The following is a 12,450-nucleotide window of genomic DNA, read 5'->3' as shown; positions in this document are numbered from 1 at the left end:
GCTTGGTAAGAACTGCCAACTCACCTGAAGCTGCATTTCAGTAGTCATGGCAGGCATCTTTTCCTCACTGACCGTTAAAGAATAAACTGTGTTAGAATTATTTGCCTCTGTAGAAGAAAAGTACCAGAGATCAAGCTGCTGTTCCACATAACTTTTAGAATATTTAAAAAAACATTTAATATATTAGCATTTATAGGCAGCAGTTGTTAAAAGCAGAAACCTAAAGACTGACAAAACACTGAGGAGAGAAGGTACTGAACTTTAAGAGGACAGGTTGAGCTGGATGCTCTCTTTGCACTTACTATATGATGTATGACTACATTACTAAACAGGTAATATCTGTAACTTGAAACAATTTTATATAGCTAAAATTCTCCTTAAAAGGAAAAAATATATATATACATAATCTGGTCACTTTTTGGATACATTTTTAATACTTTCACATCCAGAGATAGCAGGAGATCCTTGAGCTTCAAGCAACAAATCCAGACATGAAATACTTATTTAATTAAGAAAAGGCTTCAGGTGTCTGTTTCTGACAGACTACTTATCACTGATAAAGCTACATGGATAGTTTGAAAACTAAGAGGAAAATTCTAACATTCAAACCATGTACTTGAAATTTAATGTAATGCTTACAAAGATTATACACTGGGGAGAAAGACTAAACCATTTATTTTTATGAGTTAGATGTTCTCTTCTGAACTCAGATCTCTTTGCTTTGTCAAAGGCTAGAGAAATGTAAGAGACAAAAATGAATTAGGAAGCTTTTTCTTTAAAAGAAAGGTTCCCTTTAGAAAGATATCCACAGGTTACCTTCAGAAAAAATCCCCTCACTCTGCCTTGTACTTATATAGTTTATAACAACACAAGAGGATAAGACTAGGGGCAAAAGACTGTACTGACATTCCTGGCAGCAGAAGCAATTTCCTTGGGCTCTCTTAATTATACTGGAGACCACAAAGGAACAGAGGATGTGACATACACAGAGATGGCCTAAAGCAGCTATAGCTCTCATTCCCTGTGGGATGTATCTGCTTAACCCTGAGCAGAATCTGATTCTGTGTGTCAGAGTAAAAAAAAAAAAATAATAATAATAATCAGTGTAACCCTTCAGGCTTTAAGAGAGTACCTATTTGCTGTGTGAATTATTTCTTTTCTTGTTAGCCTCCCCACATCTAGTATGAAACCTAAGGGCTATATATTCACAGAGAGACTTAGATGCTCCTGTCTAACCTTAAAATCAGAAGTATAAATGCAGAACAAGGTTTGAATGTCTTCATGTGACGTATCTGTCACGATTCCATAAGGTTTACAAATGTGATGAGAAAGAAACAAGTTCAGATTTTTCTGACTAATCATGAAAAGTATTAATATCACATATAGCAACTCCTGAATTATTATTTGAAACCTGAAATAGCATGAACAGTTAAATAAAAATGTAATCTATACATCATTCACCAATTCTCTGTTTCCAAAGGTTCTGAATATGAACAAAGCTAAGAAGAAAATAACTAACCTCTTCTGTTTTCTCTCTTATTCTTTATTTCTGCTTCATAGTGTGCTTTTGACATATTGAGTCCTACATGCAGTGGTTTTAAAAAATTTTTCTCAATCTTAGCAAGTGTGGTCCATACACCAGTCTATTCAAAAAGAAAAGAACAGAGAAGATTGGAAATTATTTTTAATGAAGCATCACAATGCTAAGTTTTCAAGCAGAAGTTTTGACTAGTCTTTATAACATACACTGCTGTGCTGGAAAGAAAAAGAAAAGAATTTAGACTTAACCACTTATTCTTAAGGAAGAATAGCATGGTGACAGATATTTAAGCTCCTTTCTTTCTACTCTCCTGCATTTTCAAAATTATTTTTTGAAAATCAGAGGATGAAGAAGTCAAGAAAAAGGGCAAATGTAGTATGTACAAGAATACTACAGCAATGGAAATGCACATTTTCAACTCATTCTCGTAAATAAAGCTGAAAGGAGCTTGATATGTTGGTACAGTGGCAAAATAGCACAAGTATTTGAATTAACATTCCTAAATCACCATTGTATTGAGATGACAAATGAAAGCTGTGGTAAATGTCATGCTCCTCACATAATAAGGTTCTTGTCTATATTGCAATTAGTTTAAGAAGCAATGGAGGAGTGTTACTGGATATGCTGCTACTTCAGCCTTTATATTCTGAACTGTCATGGTGAATTACACTCTGCCAGTATGTAGAAATTATATGAACTTACTTTTAAGGTCTTTTTATCTATTGTTTTTAGAACATGTACCAAATATGCACCATGTTCCAATCTACCTTAAAATATATACAAAAAAACCTAGATATTTGCTTACTGCAGAATCAATTTTTGCTTTAAGCTGTACCAATGTTGCTACTATACACATACAACCACACTAGTAAGAGTTCAGACTTGTTACTGGTTCTGATATGCTGATAACTCCGAATTTGCTGGCAAGTAACGCCAGTCCCCCAGGCTCTACAATCTAGTTACATAGTTTTTCCTTGTTAACTTCACTATATGTGTATATATATATATATATACATTTTTATATGAAGTGTGTGTATATATAAAACCACAAAAAGCATTCAGCGTTCTACTACTGTTAAGATTTTAATGAAATCCCCAGTGAATCACACAAAAAATAAATATTATATCGTTATGCTCTGTATTCATTTATGCCCTTAGGCACAGTAGTCGAAGTGACACACAAACCTCCTCCCCAGTTTGGGATGGGTGAAAGGAGTATATAAATGGTATTCATGAAGCAAGTGATATGATGAAAAGATGCTCAAAAGCAAGGGCTGTTCAAAGTTATATGCCATGAGAGGAAAACTACACTGCTTTGGCACCTTCTAAACTTGTAGTTACAAAACTTCTGTAGAAAAAAACATATAAAGCAGTCTTTGTGTCTTTAGATACAGGAGCTATTTATATGACTCCTTTCCTCAGGCAGTATCATCAAAGGGCAGGGTAAAGATGAAAAAAAAATAAGAATTCTTGATGTTAAATGGCATTGTTGATTACAGGGGATAATTCACCAAATTTGAATGCTAAGTGACTCAAAGGTAAGTGATCAAATAAAAAGACCAGTAATAACTTCCACATGAATGGTGCTGAAATGAAAAAATAACTATTCAGAAAAATCTCATTTTTATACTTGATTAGTGAAAGTGCTTGTTACGCAGCAATCGAAACATCCAAACTGACATGAAAGGAAGCATTTTCTTTGCGTCCCACTTGTGCTGTATGAAGGGAGACGGGGGGGGGAAGTCAAGAAGAAGTGGTAGCGCTTAGATTTATTTTAGGGAAAACTTCAGAAGTGATGATGTTATTTTCTCCTCAAACTGTAAGGACATTCTTTATGGCAGACACTAGACGTGAATGTTACAGCAATTGCGTGCTACTATATATAGATTTTTAATAATAATAAAAGGGGAACTTTTTTTTCTTACAAAGCTATGCATTTACATGAAATAGAGTAGGCCATAATGAGCACTTAAATTGAAATTACACCATAAATCTGAGAAACAGTCTATCAATGCTAACTAATTAAATAATAAATTAGAAATGCACCAATTGAAAGCTATTTTTACTATTCATTTTCATAACTGTTTTAGTAATCACTACCAATCATGATATTATTATTCTATTTAAATAACATCATTAGGCACTTAAGAAGCTGGTATTCATAGAACCCGCAAGTGCTCTAAAAGTGGATCACAATTTTTTCTGTATTTTAAAAGCAGAAAAAGAGGTGCCAATGTCAATTACTCCAAACCATAAAGAAAGTAGAGGAACTGGGTGATAAACAACAAAATATCTTAGTATATTTATCTGCTGGTTGGAATATTTGTCTGGCTATGATACTGCTTATTGAAGTCAGGAAAGGCTTTACTGTACTTTAAAACTGAAAAGTAGTTTATCTTTACACTATCACTAATTTTAAGAACGCAAAATCAAAACGTTTAGTACTAACGAGATAGGTGATACACTGCAAGATATAGCAGATAAAAAGCTACTGAATTGCATGAGTTAGAGGAACATTGGAACATAATGATTTGAAAGGAGTCAAGAGAAGTTGAAATTATTATTAGAGTAAATAGTCATTTGGTAACAGAATGCAATCAGAAAACTAAACCACACAATTTCACTGGCTCTTCAATGCTGTAGTGACACAATGAAAGTCAGAGCACCTATAAATCATCTGCAGGAATATGAAGTCTGAATATCAACCCAGCTGTGAAAATTAAAACAAAATTTCTGACTACCCAGAAACACACGTCCCTCATCTGCAGATGAACAGGAGTGACTACACACACGAAAAAGACCCAGATCCATCATAATATACTACCTTGAAAAGCCACACAGCACTTGAATAACAAACAGTTAGCACTGATTTACCACTAACAGGTATCGCTGACTGCTTCAGACAGAAAAGAGCTAAACAAAACAGAGAAGAAAGATGTAGGTATTACAAAGTAATAAAATCCCAGTTAGAAGTGAGGCAGCATAACATTATATGGATAAAACACATAAGGGCAGTTTCATTTAAAATATACTGCAAAGTATATACAGAGTATTCCTGAAATATCTACATTCAAACATCCACACACAGGAGAAATGAAGGTAAAAAGATATAGGTATAATAAATACATAGGTAAACTGCACCGGTGGGCAGTTTAGCCTGGCAAATTGCCTTTCTGCATAAAACAGGCTATATCTGATAAAGCAATGGAACAGAAACCTGGACAGGCCTATCAATTCCTTTCATTACTTCAGAAGATGGATCTCACAGACAAAACCTTTTTCTATGTTAATACCCAGAGAAGCTGTTAATATGTACCTATCATGCATAAATACAGAATATGTCTTTGCACAGTTAAAAACTATTTAAATATGATTATTAAATATTTTCTGAGAAATCTTAATGCTAATAACTTTAAGCACGTTACACAAAAAATATTTTACCTAAAGATGAATAAATGGGATCTTTTGAATTGCAAAGGCTTGTAAAGAAATCCATTATAAAGATATTCACTTGGGGGCTTATCAGTGAATAAATAATCAAGACTAATGATTTTTTTTTTCTTATGGGAATACTTGCTAGGGATGTTATTTGATGGTGACATACTCTAAAATTATGGACAGTGACCAGAACTCATTAGGCAGAGTAAAAGGATTAGCTTGTTTATGGTAACAGTTAAGTACGAATGCAACCAAATTTCATCAGGATAAAATAACACATCGTGCATCTCTAAATACAGCCAAGTAAAATATCACTTCTGGATTGCTGTCCATTTTGGAGAAAAATGCAAAAAACATGTTTTTGACTTGAGGAAACTCTCAGTCCTCTGCTAATCAGAAATCAATCAGCTACAAATCAGTTACTACTTACTTGATTGTCACTTTCACAATCCTTAATGACTAAGTATCTCAGCAGATTTAGTGATGCCATAATCCTGTGAATGAGAAACACTACTGATCATTTAAAGTGCAGATATTTATTACAGGGGTGATAACTTAAATTGCCCATTACCCAGGCATCCTAAAAATATCCCTTTGTATAAAATGAAATTACCTCTCTGTTGAGTAATATAGCTTAATTGAGAGCACCAGTGTGCAGTGACTCCCCTGTTACAACAGAAGCTGACACTTTACAAGTAAGATTAAAGCCAGCAGCAGATTAGACAAGGTCAGTGATTGCAAGGAAAAGAGTTTTCTAAAGAGAGAGAACTGTATTACAGAATTTCTAATATATATCACCGGAGAGATCCACAGTTGATTTGAAACTAGTCTAGCAGTTTTCTCTTTTTTATTGTATTGATTTTTTACTTTTGTATGCTTTTTAAATGTGTATTTTGCTTTTGTTTTACTCTACTTTTTCTTTTTTTTTTTTAGCAAAAAAATTATTTATTGCTTTTTCCAGATAAACAGTAGCACTGTCTCCAAGTACAGATTTTACATCTGGGTTTTTAAGCAGTTATGTGTCCATCTGGACACCATCATCCTGTGGATTTACAAGCTCAATTTTTATTCATCACATACGAAAAGACTTGTCCTGTACAGGAGATTTTCAGAGACATTTCCAATTATTTTTATACTATTTAATGCAAGTATTGTTGAGATACCTCTGTATCTGAGCAGAAACTCATGACATACAGGGCTCCCAGCAGCAATCTGTGCAAGAGCCTTGACAAGGCTGTGTGCTGTAAGTTACATCAGATCATTGTTATACCCCTGTATCATGTAAGGCAACACACCACATTTCTTCTGTTCTGCCAATTGCTGAAGTTATTCTTCTGTTTCCGCAGAAAAATGACAAACCATGCATTTCTGAAGGAATAATGCTTTACCAATTAGCTCCGTAGTCTGACATAAGCCTTATATTCTTGAGGAATGCAGGAAGAATTCATTTCTTATTGTTAACACCAATATAATAGCACTGTAACATTCTTCTATGCACAGTTAGTTGAAATGATGTTTTAAATAAATGATCGTTTGCAGCTCTATTTCAAAACGAATCTAAAATACATTGATGTTGTCACTTCATTAATTATGTAGTAAGGTGGTCTGAATTTTTTTAAGCAATTAAAAAAAAAAAAACGAGAGAAGCCTCTAGTTGTAACTACAACTCACCTATCTGAGTTTTGTAGAAGATCTGTCTCAGCGCCTTCAGGAAGAAAAAGCACTAAATCTAGAAGGGAGATCAGGTGATGTCTTGTAAACCAGACGTTGTCATGTGCCTTCTGAAAAATGATACAGAAAGTTTATCTGAGTACAAAATTTAAATCTTAAATAAAGATAAATAAATCTTAAGTAATTTAACACAAGTAATATAAAGGCAAAGGGTCTAAAAGGGAAGCAGTTTAGGTCACTGTTTCTTCAGCCCAGAGCAGAGGAGGCTGAGGGGAAGTCTCATGGCGGCCTGCAGCTTCTTCACAAGGGGAGAAGAGAGGCAGGCACTGAGCTCTGCTCTCTGGGGACGGCGACAGGACCCGAGGGAATGGCATGGAGCTGGGACAGGGGAGGGTCAGGCTGGGGGTTACGGAAAGGTTCTGCACTGAGATGGTGGTCGGACACTGCAACAGGCTCCCCAGGGAAGCAGCAAGCCTGGTGGAGTTCAAGAAGTATTTGGACTTTGCCCTCAGAAATATGTATTTTGGGTGGTCCTGTGTGGAGCCAGGAGCTGGACTCAATGATCCTTGTGGGTCCCTTCCAACTCAGGATATTCTATGATTAACAAGAATAATTTGGGGAAAATAGAAAGCTAATAAATACACAAATCAAATGCTGGAGGAAATATTTTCTAATTACTACATTGTGATCAAAGTATATAAATTAATCTCTTCATAATCCTCTCTATCTGTATACCGATATTAGATGAGACAAGAAGGGTACCTGTCAGTGTTAAGTTAGATCAGATGAGAAACCTAAAAAGATAAAGACTACCTGGGCAGTAAAAATGTTATCCACATTGAAAAAATGTAAAAATGATATCCACATATCATGATGTCTATAGCAGAATTCTTTGCAACAAACATAGAATATTCAAATCCATGTGATAAAATTTTAAAATTATTAGACTTTTAGACAGCTTTCTCTACATAGAAGTTCTGTATTGACAGAATTCTGAAGCTGCATAGTCAACAAATTCAGTAGTAAAGAATTTTCAGAATGTATTTTACCTATTCAATTTTAGTGCAAGCTTCTTTTGGGAGAATTTTCATAGTATTAATTTCTTCACCCCCTGCTGATTCTATATACAGGACAGACTATGATCTAATAAATAGTAATTCACAGTTCTCTAACACAGTCGTGCCCTTAGTACTATATTATAATTGTGTTACACTTCATAAACGCTAGCATGAAATATGTGCAAGTTTACTATGTTGTCCTATTTGACAAAATGAAGACCTTGGAGATGAAATCTGCTTTGAAAAAGGCCTTAAGTAAAAAGGGGAGGAGACAGGAAAAGAAAAAAAAAAAGAAAAGAAAAAGAGATAATCATTTATTTATTAAGTTTTCCAATTTCCTGGTATCAATTATTATAAAATATGAGATTTAAATGGCTTTGATCTGGCTCAACCCTTTCTGATGAATATAACATTTGTGAAGCACTCATAATATAATGCTGACTGTCATAATAAAACCCAAGAGAAAAATCAATAGTCTAGACTGTAGTATTTAAATTATATTCAGGAAATGCAAGAATAAAAAAAAATACCAAGCAGTTCCCCCTTAAGGACTATGTTTTTCAAGCACAGAGAAGGTAGTAATAACCTGTAAAATAGTGTAATTAAAACTGCACATATATAAAATTATAATGTAAAAATACATACACAGAAAAAAGGCAAATAAGTATTTTTAATTATTTCCCAATCTTATGTTTCTTTTCAATGTATAGTTGTTGTTTTTTTTTTGTTTTTGTTTTAAATGCATCACTCAAATCTTAAGTTATATGTATTTGCTCAACATTTGAGATGACAATTTTTTTTTAAAGGCAATAGGCTTACCGTTAATGATAAGTGAATCTGATCTTTTATTTTTTGAATAATGTATCCCTCTACACCAGCGTGGTTGCTTGTCTTCAGTAAACACCTTCGAACAAAAATAAAGATATTATCATTTAAAAGCTGCCTATAGAGTTAGCTCAAGACTTGGATGATATTATGGCCTTATTCACTAAGTGGGACTTCCGCCTCAGAAAAAGAACATATCCAACTTTTAAACACTGGGTTACAAAAGACAGATGATTTTATGAAAGGCAACTGAAATTCATTATTTATCCACAATTTAACATAGTGAAACTACTGTGGCTTACCAGATAGATAAAAATGATTTCTGACTGAGTTTCTAAGCAATTAAGTTGCAACAAGGCTTATACTACACAATCTACACTCATTTGAATGCATACCTGAATAACGTGTACTTTCCTTCTGCATCAAATTTGTCTATGAACAACTGCAACATATTTAAACTCTTCTTTCTCTAAAAAAAATAATAAAAAGTTATCTGATAGTTTTCTAATTAAAAAAAAAAATCACATAATTCATTCTGTGTGTTTTATTACGTACCAGGTGCTCTATGGGACAAAGGGTCATAACTTTCACCAAATCCTGTAGTTGGACAAAAAAAAAAAACAAATTGTAATTACATGCAGATTATTAGACTACCTCACACTGAATAAAATCTATTCAAGGTATTAACAAACAAACCAAACAAACAACCACAAACAACCAAAAAAAATCTCAGCCCACTAACAACTGTGTCCAAATAAGAATGTGATCAAGCAACACACTTCCAAGGAAGGAGCAAAAATTAGCAAGTGCTCTCTTTCAGCTAAGATCAGTGCCCAGCTGCCTCAGTGGCCTGTACATACACTTAGTGTATTTTAGTTGTCACAGTAACTTCATGCTGCTGCACATAGAAAAAGACAAACAATTTTGTATAGCATGACACTACAGGTTTCAATTTGACAACACAATTGTATACAGGTTCAGTAGTATATTCCCTCTCAAACACATAGAAAACTGGTAGGTATTATTTATAATCAACTACAGAGACTTCTGTACATTGCTTCTTATTACCTGAGGCACGTTAATAAAATCTCTGAATTCTAAATACTGATGGAGAAGGCTATTATCTTCCATCCTCAATAAACAGTTCTCAAACAGATCCTGTGGGTGAGAAAAAAAAGAGGCAAACAAACAAAAAACAACTACCAACACCTTGTACATATACAAGACATTAATTTATATGTTTCACATTTCATAGCTACAACTGCCTTTACCATAAATGCTCTTTTGCATATCCAAAGCTCCTAGGAGCTACAAATTTAAGTGGTAACAGTAATTTAAAGGTATATGCATGTGTGTAATGTTCAATAAATTTAAATGTTTGTAAGACTTATGAAAATATTATCTGAACTATTATTTGTACACCTTTCTAAGAAAGGGAAACTTTTACTGTTTACTGAAAGGGAAGTTTTACTGTTTCTCAAATCAGAAAGAGTAAGCATTCTAATAATGAAAATTTGATTAAACTAAAAACAAACTTACAAGTCCTTTAGATAACATAGACTCTTCTGTTCTAGAAAGAAAAAGACATTAAAATTGTTGTAAATTAAAGAGATGCTGCTGATGTTTCAGATGAAATTGTAGAACAGATGTCAAAAAGAAACTTGGCCCTCAACAATTTTCATTCTGCTTTCCAAATATGATACCTTCATAACGTCTCTCAAAGATTTTCAGAATATATTGACTGATAAAAAGTTGCAAACTGGACTCTTCTCTTTAGGGTCAACTTTTTCCCCCTCTCAATATCTGTAAATGCTCAAAGGCAGTAGCTCATATCCCACAGGTATTAATCAACAAATAAAATGAAGCTTCACAGATGATTTCATATGCATAATCCTGCAAGCCAAAGAAAAATATGACAAATCCTAAGATTTGTTTTGGCCTTGGAAAAGGCCAAGAAATTTTGTTTAAATTTTACCACAAAATGATAAGCAGTGATAATGCTTCCCTTCTACAGCAATGCTAGAAATTTTTTGGTCAACGCTGCTTCTTATGGAAGACAAAATGAACACAATATGCAGAAAGTCTGGTTTCCTCTAGAAAGCATAACTTCTAATTAGATTGCGTATCATACCAGAATACATTCAAATAAGTACTATCATTATAGTCTCTGTTAGTAGTAAACTGTTACAGGGTTACAAATAAATATACATTCTAAATATTCTTCATGGGTATAAATGGCCTTAATGTTGCATTTTCAGAATAAAGTTTCTAAAAACAATAAATGAATGTTTTAGGCAACTTTTTATAACTCTTAGAAAAAGAGAACGCTATCTTATCATGTAGCTTTCCATTTTAACCTTGAGCTTTAAAAACCTCCTCTGAATTTATTTGGTTTTCATTTATATGAATTACTATAAAAGATCAGGAACAAACCATAGGACAAACACCTGACACACATTATCTAGAAATCCAAATATCACATAACCTACCTTTTCAGCAGCACTTCAATATGTGTCATATTGCACTGCAGAAGGTATGATGGACTAGAAGAGAAAGTTAGGTTTATATTAAACTGCATAAAGACACATACATTGTTACAGTTAATATATTTGACTGGTTTAGTCTCTTGAAAAATCTACAAAATTACCCTTACAAAATTTATAATTTTGAAATAGACACAAAGCAATAAGTCAAATTTCTGTTCATAATTTGCAGTTGACATCTGCCTATAAATTTATAATTGAAATTTTCATATATGTTCGCTTTCAGAATGAGACAAATCCTGTCAGTTTCTTTAAAAGGTCAGCTCATCTACAATTAAGCAGTAATAAAGTAATCTAAAAGACTGAAGTATGTTCTTAAGCTACATAAATGATAAGTGTTAGCAAAAAAATAAACACTAGGGAAATCCACAGCTTTCATTATAGCTATTCCAAATAAAACGTTTTCTTCTGCTCAGAAACAAACTTCAAAATACAAACTTACAGTAGGTCCTCACTAAGAATAGCTCTTACCTAAATACCATTGGAAAGCAATTGATACCGAAGTGCTGAACAAACATCAGATATGACAGACATGCCAAAGAATCTGCAGAATTCTTTCGCTCTATGTCCTCAAACTCCTGATTCTCCCAGTATGATCTTTTGCCTTTATGATGTAAAAATACTAGTGGCATCAATTCTCTTATATCCTGCAAAATGTCCTAAAAAAGAAAGTTAGATTTCATTCAGTTGCCTTTAGAAAACTGCATACCCAATACTTTTAAAAGCTTAAGCTGTATTTGCAGTAAAATCTCTTATGTAGCATATGTATAAGTTACTAGAAATATTTTGTGAATATTTATGATACATACATAAAAAAGCCTTCCAGGAAAAATAACCACTGTCAGAAGAATGTTACTAAGATAGCAAAGTCAAGCACTCAAAAGTTAGCAAAAGACAAAATTAAAGTCACCCTGCAAAACCCAATTTGGTTCCCTTATCCACAAAAGCTATGAATGATAGCTTCATGATCACATTATGCCACAGGACCCATGTGTTTTTCACTGAACACTCACTTAGTATTTTGCTTTTTGATCACTGGTCATATGCAATGTAATGTTTATCTACTAAAGGCAAGCCCTGTTTTAAAGTTAGAATTGTTTTGTATGGCCTTTCTTTCCAGCAATTCACAACACAATGACACCTGAGTACTTCACAAATATTAAGTGCTTTTTTTCACACATTTTTGTAATTCTTATTGTATGGATTATGAAGAAGCAGAGAGATCAGGGTTAACTCATTCTTCCAGGGTTGTCCAAACCAAACATCCAGGCTCTGACATTTTGGATAATTAGGATTATACAAAATGTCATCTAGTCAAAGTATGTCATTACTAACCTTAGCTGCAGCTCTCATTACCCAATTCCACAAACATCAG

General features: G+C 33.5%; 1 protein-coding gene across 8 annotated transcripts in view; it reads right to left on the bottom strand.

Moving 5' to 3' along the window:
• The window catches only part of GLMN (glomulin, FKBP associated protein), an 80,640-nt gene that overhangs the window by 1,244 nt on the left and 66,946 nt on the right, over positions 1 to 12,450 (bottom strand). For 6 of the 8 annotated variants that reach the window (XM_080602905.1, XM_080602904.1, XM_080602903.1 and 3 more), the window contains exons 9-19: positions 11,547 to 11,734; positions 11,022 to 11,075; positions 10,072 to 10,102; positions 9,601 to 9,690; positions 9,088 to 9,129; positions 8,928 to 9,001; positions 8,527 to 8,611; positions 6,650 to 6,759; positions 5,409 to 5,472; positions 1,520 to 1,643; positions 25 to 107 (exon numbers count right to left, since the gene is read on the bottom strand). In XM_080602905.1, coding sequence (XP_080459031.1) covers positions 25 to 107; positions 1,520 to 1,643; positions 5,409 to 5,472; positions 6,650 to 6,759; positions 8,527 to 8,611; positions 8,928 to 9,001; positions 9,088 to 9,129; positions 9,601 to 9,690; positions 10,072 to 10,102; positions 11,022 to 11,075; positions 11,547 to 11,734 — 945 coding nt within the window. Of the gene's footprint in view, positions 1 to 24; positions 108 to 1,519; positions 1,644 to 4,364; positions 4,454 to 5,408; positions 5,473 to 6,649; positions 6,760 to 8,526; positions 8,612 to 8,927; positions 9,002 to 9,087; positions 9,130 to 9,600; positions 9,691 to 10,071; positions 10,103 to 11,021; positions 11,076 to 11,546; positions 11,735 to 12,450 lie in introns of those variants that run through there. The other 2 variants (XM_080602907.1, XR_013954427.1) reach the window with 2 other exon arrangements.

Source organism: Anser brachyrhynchus, assembly GCF_964034855.1.
Source record: "Anser brachyrhynchus genome assembly, chromosome: 8".
NCBI classification, from domain to species: Eukaryota; Metazoa; Chordata; class Aves; order Anseriformes; family Anatidae; genus Anser; species Anser brachyrhynchus.
This window is presented reverse-complemented; position numbering and strand designations above follow the sequence as displayed.